The following is a 12415-nucleotide window of genomic DNA, read 5'->3' on the forward strand; positions in this document are numbered from 1 at the left end:
TATATATATATATTCGTTCACGGGTAACAATTCAGCCAAAGTGCTGTTTCAGATTCCAAGGACTATACCTATCTAGTAGGTCTCGAACAGGGCGACTATCGGTAAGCCGCAACTAACTTGCCAAAACCACGTGAAACTTCTTGACAAGAAAAATATTCCATGCAAACAAGCCATACAAAAGGTCAAGGTAACCCAGAAAATAGTAATTTTATCAGCACATGACAGTCTAACAAGCAGAGGCAGTTGTTTCCGAACGCAGAATTAGAATTTAATCGATCATTGGAATTACACCTAACATGTGTGACTCTGTGTAGCAAAGTGGGATGGTAAAAGATGGCGCCAAAATCAGCAGGATATAGTGACAGCAACAGATATCGGTTAGCGAAGAATGCTGATAGCCTTCGGCCAATAGGAGTTAAGATAGGTTTTCCAGTTTAGTTTGGCACCAAAATTTGGACAATTTTATTGATTGGAGAAGATACGCCCATCGGCCTTACCAATGTAACTTGCTGTGCTGTTAATTAATTTGCATTTTTAGCTTATCGTAACTTTCTACTGGAGGAGGATGAGTCGGCTCATCAGTTGCTAGTAGATTACCAAACACAACGCTATGCAGTGTTGATGGGTTTTACTCCCATAATGAATTTTACTGATAATCCCAGGGTTACGCTGATCGCCCCGAGTCCTGCTGCGCCTAACATCATCCTTGGTGCCATAAATAAGCTCGCGATCAATCCGGCCAGTAAGCTTCCTCTCTTTTTGTTCTGCTCGAAAGCAGACAGGCCCTTTGCTGGTCAACTCACATTTTGTTGCTAGCATTTGCACCTCGCTATGTTGCCCGATTAAATGTAGTTTGTATTCACTGTCCTCTAATTTCCTGGTCAATAAATCCACCGTTCGGATTCTCGTTGCTTCAGGGAACAGTAATTGCACGACTTTGAGCTTGCATTTCAAAGGACTAGGGATGCAAAACTTCGTGTGTCGTCCAGACCAGGCGTGTGGCTGAAAAGTCCAGGAAAGGTGTACATTGATCAATTTCTACTTCTTGGACGACGAAAACCCCTGCTTGAAGATACATTTGGACTTACCTTCGGCGAGCCAAAACCAAGTGAATCAACAAAATGTTAACCTTTTTCTGGTTGCTGATTAAATTTGACTTCTAGCCCAAGCCCAATGTCTCATATTGTCCCGTGAAACCTAGCTCTTCCAACCGTAAGTCCTACAGCAGAGCTGAAGTGTATGGCAATTGTACAAAAGTACATTCTATGGTTTATATGCTGGATAAGAACCGTGTGGTGCTTCAAAATCGGGATTATGATCTTCGATCCGGGCTACTCAGAATGGCAAAATTCAGCCTGTAAGAAATGGTGACATGTCTGTGCTTCAGAACTAGTATGGCTTTCCGGTATCTAGTTTCGTATTGCATTTTCAAAAAAAAATTGTCATTTCACTTGCACAGAAAAAACGGCCCTAAAAAGTTGGATACAGTGTCAAAAAGCACAGCGCTCAAAGATTGGCCGATTTTCTATAGTAAAATGGGCAAATATTATGAGTTTTTTTAAGCACACACCCTCCAACATATTTTAGCACACAGCTAATAGTGGTAGCAAAACAAATCGGTGCCAAATACATTTCAAGTGTCCATTAAAATGCAGATTCTGGTTCTGCTTCTATCTAACGGGCTAATCAAGGTGTTTTCACCACCAGAGTGGGACATTATTACAACATCTACTAATCTAGACCACAGGATTGACGAAGGCTTTACCAACCTTGGTGACCTATTTGGTAGGAAAGGAACGAAGGTGAAACAGTAATTAATCCGTAAGTTAAGAAAATTGTGGAATAAAGCATGAACATTTCGCCCTTCTTGTATGAGATAGCGGGGGGGGGGCGGTTAGTTATTTTGAAAATACGATGTTTATTCCCGTGTGTCCCACTGCTCGCGGTGCTTGTTCTTGTACTTTTGGCTTCCAAGCATTTTAGAAAAGGTCACAAAACTGATAGGAAATAAAAAGTTTTGAATACTTTCACTAAATGTATGACATCTTTCAGAGTTAGCTGATAAAATAATTCCAATACCACTGGAATAACTGTTAACAGTTTGTCCCGACGGCAAACACTTGATAGGCTAATGACACGCCTAAATACCACCACTTGTTTTTAACAGGAAATGTAATTAATAAGTATTGTTTATTCGCCTGCAGAGTATTAGCGCATCCTAAAAGGCAGGAAGGCATCCATATTATGCTTTGCATTCTCCATGGGGCTCGATTCAACAGGAACAGATAAAAATTTACTAACCCCAGAAAGAACCAATGACGGTATATTCAAAACGGTTTCAAGAACAACCCGTCCGCCTCCCAAGCAACTGGAAATTAAATATGGTTCTGGATTGGGCGACAAGCAGATTCCATAAAGTATACACACTTGTCAGCTTTCAACGTCAATAAGATGCAAGTAACCTCAAAAATCCTATTAACATCCGACAAGTCTTTGTTTTCCTCCCTTTTGGGCATGGTGACGATGCGAAAAACCAATTCCACCGGGTCATCATGCATGACAATGTATTCAACAACCGGCACTCGCAACCGGTTGGAAGCAGCCTAAATTGTTAATATCACTGCGTTATTCCACGTTAGCGTTACGGGGATAATTGACCAACATTAAAACTAAAGACCGCACTCAATAATTGAGTTGAAGATAAAATAATGGGTTCCGGTGTACCGGTGTGATTTAACGACTGATTACAACGACTCAGAAGCAAAATCACTGAAAATGGCATATCAATTTCTCGCATTACACACTAGGACACTTTGATGTTGAATCTTAATCATGGCTAAAATCTTGGGTGTCGGCACAATAAGCGAAAACCTAGATGAAAACAAACGAGCCATTTCATGAACCAGTGTCATCCCGTGAAAGTCCGCTAATTAGACGCCTACCTATATGTCCAGCTGCAGTGTTCTGATCAGCCATTCGATTTGAGGCAAAAACGTTTTTTCATCAATTATGAACATATAAGGTCAAAACGACAGATCGCGTGCACGGTCACCTTAAAATATATTGTAGATTCATATTGACCCAGTGCGGTATAAGACAAACTGAAAATCAGGTGTTTGACTCTAACCTCTACACATGGTTTTACCATAAGAATTACACGCATTTTTGAACTTTAAACAACAGATACCATTAAAATAGTTCAATGTATAACACGTTATGGCGAAGCTAAAGCGAATGCGGTGCAATACCAGACAACAAAAGTCACTATAGGGGGCGGTTTTTCTTAAGAAGAACATGCCGTAAAGTTATCACGGTAAACGGCACCATCATGGTTGGCATGCTTGCTGAGTCCGTCATCATTCGGGAGGATATCTCCAATGAGCTGTTGAGAAAAGATTTTCTTTGAGGAAAAGATCCATCTCAAAGGTATCGACAATCCTTTGTTTCTAAAGAGTTCCAGAGAAATATCAGACCAAACTTTTGGCACATCCTAGTTCCACCTCAATTCAGAAGACACGGATTTTCAAGCACCACGTGCTCATCGCACAAATACACTTTTACTGTTCCCCGATAATGTCCACTGCAAGGTGAATTAACGCTCGTTCGCGGGCATCAAAAAAGAACGCAACTACGATGTTTATTTTGCCGGAATCCTATTATATATGATAGATAAGTATAATACGCAGACTCAGGGGGCTCGCAGCACTGAATATTCTACTTCTTTCTAGTTTCACTTAAATTATTCCACTTTTTAGGCTCATGTGGCAGAGCGCGTCCCCCGGCCTTTCACTGATACACCCTGGTTGTGGTATAATTATCAGAATTTTCCACATTGTTTATTGTCAAGTATATTAGCTGGGTAAAATGTGTCAGGTGTAACTTAAATGTAAGGTGGATCTGATGGACAGCTTACCCCAAGTGATCAGAAAACTGTCAAAGGGAACAGCATCAAACTTCCTCAAAAGATACGTCATTTTACAGAGTTTGCTAATCGGGTTTTTACTGCTTCTATCGTAAAAGCAACCGTTTCAACAACGAATTCTGATACGGTGGCATCCTAACGTTAGACTCGTAAAATCACTTCCGTCTTCTTTGTGATATATATCACACTGAGGCTTATTCTCCAAGAGATACATGACTTATTGTATAGAAAGTTGTGGTTAATATATTTCCTCAAATTTGTCCAACTAAAAAAAGAGCATCGAGGGTAGCCATCTTAGCAACCAATATATAATTTTAATGGACGACGTCCTGTATACCCATAAAGACAACCATCACAGACGGCAATATATAAGCAACAAGGAGAAAAGATCAACATAGCAAATGGTGTGAAACTTTTTACATAAAATCAGGCGTACACAACAAGAACAAACCCAGATACCTCAGTGTATTAAGTTAAATGAACCTGGACATTATCGTAGTAAATACCATCTTCGAGTTTGTCCGAGTATCCTCTGAGTGCTCAACCAAAAAACAGTATAAATAAGTGCTAGCTCAATAGTCACCTTGATTGGTGATGAAACGTTTGCAACCAAATTGCCCAGCTCAGCGAATAAACCAAAGACCATCTATACTACCTGAGCTACCAATATTCTCCTCTATGCTACGAAGTCTCCGGTGAACAGAGTTCTGAAGGCAAAATGCATATACACAATCCATCGGGTTTATGTATAGCTCAGATAAGCCTCTACTCTGCAATGCCAAGATCAATACCTAGTTAGGACACAAATCTAGAAGCAATACGCGAGTTTCACATCACAGATCAATTGCGGTGGGACCAAATGGATTGACCGAAGCCGATGGCTGAATCTGGTGTTTGAGCTCCAGCTACTTTTATGTAGACTTCTGGGTGATAATGTGCGTCTTTATGTTTCCTCCTCATCACTATTGAGTTCAGATGACTAAATCGCGTCTTATGAGAAGGCGCTGAAGTTAAGCAAACATTTACACGACAATGGGTTAAGAACGAGGTGAAAAAAGGAGAAACTATGGTGGAATTTATCAGATGTTATGTTTGTGTAATTAGTCGGATTCAGTAGCTTGCTTAATGTGGGAACCGGGAATTACATAAATTCATTCGTTCATTTGATATGAGAAGAATCATGAATTGTACTACGTCATGAGGCAAACTCAGTATATGTTACTAATTGGTGCACTTCCATGAGATTTCCTCCCGTTTTCTCATGAGCCAGCACAGTGTTGTGCGATCTCATCCGTTACATATAATGAGAATAGAGAAAGACGGCCTTCATGTGACGTGAGGTTATTTTAATCGTACGCTGACAGAATACGCCAGGCTAATCGATTTTTACGTCAAACGTGTCCAAAATCTTACGTAACTGAAAAGATGGCACTTACATTGTGGGGATACTCTTTATGGTTGGTAGACTGCTTGCCTTAGTGTTTAAGGTGTACAAAGTGCTTGAAAACTCACAGGCCCAAAGCGGTGCAGAATAAGAAAACTTTCAGTCGCCGCGTTCATCCCTGATAAGTTCAGTTTCCAGTTTATCAGCTGAAAATAGAAAGGTTGATGAACATCTCAGTAAACTGGTTATTTTTGTGATGGAATACTAAAGATGAAAGTTGTTTAGTTTTTCACAATAAAGCACAACAAAGCAGATAACCAAGACATTCGTTCACAAACCCAATCGCTTTTGTTCGTCTTGTCCGGGGTTCGATGCGAATCCTTGCCTTGAGTGATTAATAGTTTTTGGGAAATACCTTCGTTCCCATAGGTAATAACCACAATTTGGAGCAATAAACAATTTCATTCGATTATTCTTATGAAAACCCTTTGGATTACGCTGGATGAGAGACACATTGTGACGATTGTCGCAGTCGAAACCTCCGTATGAAATCAATGTTGACATCATAGATACTTCAAGGAATAAGACTATCCAACCTCCAACCACAACAACAGCAGTATGCGTAACCTTTTGGACAGTATAGGGACACAATCATGACAGAGCGCTTTATCATCTGTACAATTCAATAGAATTCCGACAGATTCTATTGATGTTCACAGCAGAAACAATACCGAAAGTGTTGACAAAAGACTCTATTTTTAACCTAAATATTTCATAGTGAATTATAATGTGCTTAGTTCAGCAAACCAGTCTACTGAGTTTTCTGCACTTTGAAACTCAGCATGTGGATCCGCTGGTCAAAGGGTTTCACAACGCTACACAGCAAATAGGCGTACGTATATCCAGAACGAATACGCATCAAAGAATCTTCTTGTTCCAGCCCAAGGTTTGAAATTTGTCAAGAAATTCGCCTAGTGAAGGACAATAAAAATACCCGCGTTTGTTCAGATTCTTGCGGACGATTTTGAAATTACCAAGCCTGTAAGAGCGGAATCTTATAAGGCCTTACTAAACATATGACTTTCAGGAATCATTCGGGTGCATTTTTTAATATACCTAGTTGCTTCTCAAAGCTCATCAATGTGTATGAAGATAACTTTGTTCTCACGTATTGTCTTGTAATTTTTGGCTGCAACTTGTTGCATCCAACGGCCACAGTGCCTTTTAGTTAGTGGGAAGGTTTTTGAAATGTTTCATCAAAAATCGTTTGTCCGTTCATAAGGGGTATTCATTAGATCCGTCAGAAAATATCTTAATTTACCTTAACCCTGTAGACATTAGTGAACCACTTCGGCGTCGTTCGTTGGGGAAGAGTGGAGGCATCAAAATATGTCTGCTCAGCAGGAACAGGGTATGGCTTTGAAATATCATTGAAGTTGATTGCTTTTAGGAGAAAAATTTGTCANCTTTGAAATAGAAGTTGATTGCTTTTAGGAGAAAAATTTGTCATTCAAACCCGCGAATACAGTTGTTGAGTACAGTTCAGAAGGCTTTTATATCTCAATGTTCCTAGCAGCAAGTGGTTCTGGTTTTCGACTTGCAGTTGCGTTTACTGGGCATACGTCCAGTCTACATGGCTTACTGAACTAAACCAGCCTACATGCCAGTATTTTCAACGAATGGTTAAAATCGGCGGTTTTTGTCACCCTATGATATTGATAACAACCTCAACAGCTTGGTATACTACAAACGTTGTGTAGGCCATACAAAATTCATGGCCATAAATAACAATCAACAAAGCAACCAAGCGTGCCTAAGTTGAAATATATTATGTCGATAAGAGCAGGCAAATTAATAACCGTTCTCAGTGCCAACCTCGCAAAGTTCTTTTGTGATGTGCAGACTGCCCAGCTCTTGAATTGGCATCAGCAATTTGCACTAAAGACATCCAATACAGGGCATATTTTCTTGCGCGGTGATCCTTGATTCCGGTACCAAAGCGGTTTTTATTATGGTCGGGTTGCAGCAGCGTTATGTTCGGCAAACAAACCCACTACTGGCGTATACGGAAACTTTGAAGAGTATAGTCACCCTAAAAGGATAATAGGTCAGCGACCCATAATATACGGCTCTCATTGAAGCGATACAATATTGTGCGCTCCTGGGAGAACTGTATCGTTAGCATTCTAATCCTTTAAAAATCTACTGAGCTTAACCAGGTTTCCGATGGATGTACATGGCGTAAAATCGTCCTCAAGGAACCTCGATAAACTAAATCTTAGGTAATGTTATTTACTGCAAAAAATTGGTTGACACAAGGTATCACGTGACTATCCTGACCCTAAGGTGGTGTTCAAAAATAGCTATCTTTTGTAATACTTTAATTCAGTTTAACTTGGAGGGCAAAACGCCAACACACGCCTGTAATTCATCCAAGCCCGTGGTATTCTGTCAATAACGCCTGAACCTTAGGGAGGCTTTGTGTGACTGTTCGCCAAATTTGGCATCACTCTGTTGCTCTGACCCTGCTTCCAATGAAGTTGGAAATAAAATCCTCTTTCGGATGAAAGCGGGCGACTTTGAAAATTTGGAATCGATCTTGGCTTGTCATTTACGATAACTTTGCAGAATCCAAGGCAGTCGATTTCAACGCGGACACTTAATCTTACCACCTCTAGATTAAAGCTGCTAATGTAGTCAATGGTTACTATATAAGTCAAACGGAATCTTGTATGTTCTGTAACCAGCTGGTCACGGTTCGATCAGAATGCATCCGAATAGTGATATAAATGATCGTAGTGTGATTATCGAAGTTAAGCACTCAGAAAAAAAGATTTACAGATTCATGTCCGGACACTTAGATTCGTCTTTGGTAGTTGTGATGACCTTTCCAGCTTGTTTCTTCCGTGGTAACAACCATCGCCGGTTTCATTCTGCTTAGCCTTTGCCCCAGACCAAAGGAAATGGAAAGTCCTCGCATGTTTCATAAGCCCGGCGTGGCCTTCAAAGTTTTCCAGGAAAATGATTCTGCATTAATTTTTCAGGGGGGCATCAACATCTGCCCTTCGTCTAGGTAGACGGTGTTTCGGCGTGTGTAGCATATGACCGAGCCATCCTAGTCAATGATGTTGGATGTTTTCCCCGATTGAAGTACCTGCCACACAATCAAATACCCGTTTTCTAATCGCCTCGTTACGAACTCACTGATGCCATCCAAAACCAGCCATGCTTCTGAGGCATCGTTGGTCAAATACCTGAAGTAATCAAAACATCTACCGTAACAGTCTTAGTTACCCACGCATGACTGAACAGAACCTTCGAGCTTGGGAAACTGCTTGAGATTCAACAACTGAGGAGCTAACAGACGTTTTTAAGCTGACCTCTAAAAAATAATTCTCAGAAAGCTGGTACTTCCCATTTTTTTCTTGTTTTGGAAGCAGTATGGGTACATTCGAATAAATCTGCATGCACTCACTCGCAGGTAATCTAAACATCAATCATAGGCCATCAAAACCCGCAAAGGAAGAAAGGTAGATGTGAAACAGCCGAGTTGAGCAAGGTTAAATATCACGCCCCAAGACAGTGACCCTAGTCAATCAAAACCATCCAGATGTTTGCCAGATGCCGGAGGCATCACTAGTTTCTGGAACATTCGAAAGCACCAAATAAATTCGTTCGCAGTAAACTGCAGAACAAGCGCGAAACGACCCGAACATCAATACACGTAAATTTGTATCCGGGCAAACTCCGTCAGTTCCGTCGTATCTCACCTAATGTGCATTATGCAAATGGAATTCCCTAATTATGGTAGAACCAAACAAAAGTAAGTTACCTTATCTTTGATGGCTTCTGCGAAAGATGCCGACGCTGCAGTACAATGAATTAAAATTGCGCCAAGGACCAAGTTGTCGTACATGATCTAAAATAGAGCCAGAAAATATAACCGACCAAAATCATTGAAACCCGCCATCACGAAGCAGGTACATTTTAAAACAAACAAAAACCATGCAGAGGCTCCAGAACAACAAAATCTAACTTGGAGTTAGTATGCAGTCCAACGTGGAAGCTAAATTACGCGATGCACGACTGATGATTGGTCGGAAATTGATGGTGAATGACGCAGTATCCTAAGAACGCTAAAAAACTATGATCTCCAACAGACCAAATGCTGGAAGCTTAAGTAATTGTGGGTCAGAATACGCTTAAGTAGTTGCTGTGCACATTTGTGACTCAAGTGATTCCATACTGTGAAGATTTTTCTCTCGGACAAGCAATTTCACTGACCGAGATAAAGTATTGGTCATAAGAGTCCGGTTCAAAGTAAGAATACAGTGAAACACGCAATCCGTTGGCATATTACTTCATCAACAGTAGTAAGGGCTGCGTAGACAAATTCCCATTATCCATATGATATTGGGCTCTCGGAAAATTCAGTTTACTAGTTTTGTTGGCCATTGTTGAGGCCGAAGTTTACATCTTGGATTCAGTCAAAGAAAGCCTTAGTGTTTGACCTCGTAGGAAAACTCATATACAGGAAATCGGAAGTTTCAACGTCTAGGAGACCTACGTCTTTGTAAGAAGCTGTTATGCAGACCAAGATTTTTGAACCCGTATTCAGGGTATAACTGAAGTGGCTCACGGGTGTTGCAGCAATAAACTTGCGAAGCGGCCGAAAACGTATAACTCTAGCAAAAGCCTGACAAAACAGTTACTTTTGTTCTGTACATTGTGCCAAAGAATACCCACGGCACCGTCAACTCAGAATTTCAATTCCTTAGTGATCAGTGTCGGTAAGTGAATGCAGTATGTAGCACGGTCGAGTTTGCATAAATTGATGCAACCCGAAATCGCATAAATGCCGAAACATTTAAGTATCAGACTATCAACTCATTCGATTTTTCTTAAAACATGAGCCAACACACAAAACGCACTTGACAAAATACTGACCTAGTAAAATATTTGAATAATTTAGTGTGACGCTGGAGAGTTGAACGCAAAGTTGCCGCACTTTCAAAGTGGTGATAAAGACAAAGCATGGTGGATTGGGGGGATAGACGGCACTTAGGTAAAGGAACGCAGTCTGCCTCAGACATTACCTCTTGTTTTACAGTTAGTGTGATATCAGTACTGTGGAAATTTTCTGTAGTTAAAACGCCATTCTACTTACAAAATTGTGCTAAAAAGGGTGCACCACATTTTCGCGTCATTCAGTTTTATGGTCAACATCCTGTGCTGTACTCTTTAAGCCCCAAACTGAAATCATTTATCGGTGATTCATAAAGACGCGTTTGTCCACTGCTTGAACAAGATACGCCAAAAAATGCGCGATCATTGGTAACTCCTAGTATGGGTTAAAACCGAGTTATATCTGACATACATAAGCTTGATCGGGATCCGGACCCGAATAATCCAGACATTTTTCGCATAATTCTGAAATATTGGTCCTACACACTTGTCATTCCTTTGAAGTAAAAAAGCGACCAGGTTTATCAAACCATTCCACTACCTGGCGCGAATATCGACTGGCAGTTTAGTTGCATTCCATACAAGATTACTTTTTCTAACATCATAAGGAAGTCAAAAGGTGCAATCTATAGCTGTTTTGCTTCACACAACCTGTGCGTTAAATTCGTCACTAATTTGACCACAAATAAAGAGTCAGAAGTGTTGCCCATATTTTTCACGCTGCGAATAAGAGTGGGATAAGAAGCAAACTGTGGATTTCAAGGTTCTTCTAGTCCTACTTGCAAAACAGCTGTTCGTCAGAAAAAGTAGGCTGTAAACTGAAACACAATAGTTTCTTCTTTTGGTATTGACTTATGTTTGAAACGGTATAACTACCGATATACAGAAGCTGACTGAGCCTCGTGGTCACGGGCTGAAGTAGCAAAGGTGAAAATTGGTCACCGGTCTTTCCATGCTGAACAGGTCGCTGAACTCCACGGAACCTCCCCCATCACGTTGGTTGATGTACAGAAATATAAAAAAAGGTCTCCTGAACCTCCATACCGACCGAGGGGTGGGAAATGTGCGACAACATCTAAATTGAGATTCAAGCTACTCGAAAAGTCTCATGCTGACCGCCGATATCTTGGCTCTTGAGACATGGCTTCGGCTAAAAACCTTAATTGTCTTCCATTCTTCCAAGGACAGATGATTACTAGTAAAAGCCAATAGACTCACGTCTAAAGACGAAATGTCATCAAAAATACGAACAAATGTTTCCCATAACTGAATAGTTTCGCTCATGGGGTACATTTCCGCCTGATATGTTTTAACTCACGAGCATGTTTCTATCAGTGTGGGATCAAGCAGCCGCTCACTCTGTTATGCAACGTAGAATTTGGTCACCTCTCCGTGCTCCGTAGTAACAAAGGTTACTTACTTATTCCTACAAGGCATTCGTGTGACACCGTTCTAAACAGAACGTTCGAACCACGTCTAACAATGCCCAAGACTACTGCAAGTTTGGTCACGCAGGTGTAAATCTCTTAGTGTTTCTCCAAATAATGTAAAGGGTAGCGCAGCACACGGAAGTGAAAGAATGGAATGCACGATTGTTTCAATCTCACTTGGCATGGCATGGCACGAACCGCTTAAGACAACTGGCGTGCGATTATCAAAGTTCATCAGGATTTCTCATCTCACTTAATGGCAATGGCGAAGAACCAAAATAAATGTTCAGCGGGCGTTTGCTTCAAGCATTTCAGGAAAATTACAGCACCCACGTGAAATTTGCCGAGGTGAGCAGACGATATACTAATTTTTATCAATCCCTTTGCAGAACTAATATCATTAGGAAATAATCCCAGTGACTCCATACTAGTCATGGCAAAGAAAGAAGAATCTGATATTAAATCAGACCCACCGGTTTGTATACGCGGAGAAATTTGTTATTCGTATCTCCCACGATTGAAAGGAACCACATTCAATGATGATGATCTGTGTTTCACACCATGAAGTTTAATGTTGGCCACCACTGATTAACTTGTGGCCCCTTTACTTACGACATTTCCCAATGAAGCATCATGCACTCAGGGTATACTTTAAAGATATTTGGCTGAAAAGAAATGGTTGGATTAGACATTATCCTGCAATCGAAGCCTGTT

General features: G+C 40.7%; 1 protein-coding gene across 1 annotated transcript in view; it reads right to left on the bottom strand.

The window, feature by feature from the left end:
- Positions 1-12415, bottom strand: part of T265_15655 (hypothetical protein) — a gene marked incomplete at both ends in the record, with an annotated part of 64263 nt that overhangs the window by 12463 nt on the left and 39385 nt on the right. Inside the window, 2 exons of the mRNA XM_009178874.1 lie at positions 5435-5512; positions 9139-9225. Coding sequence (XP_009177138.1) covers positions 5435-5512; positions 9139-9225 — 165 coding nt within the window. The remainder of the gene's footprint in view (positions 1-5434; positions 5513-9138; positions 9226-12415) is intronic.

Source organism: Opisthorchis viverrini (assembly GCF_000715545.1).
Source record: "Opisthorchis viverrini unplaced genomic scaffold scaffold2155, whole genome shotgun sequence".
Classification (NCBI taxonomy): Eukaryota; Metazoa; Platyhelminthes; class Trematoda; order Opisthorchiida; family Opisthorchiidae; genus Opisthorchis; species Opisthorchis viverrini.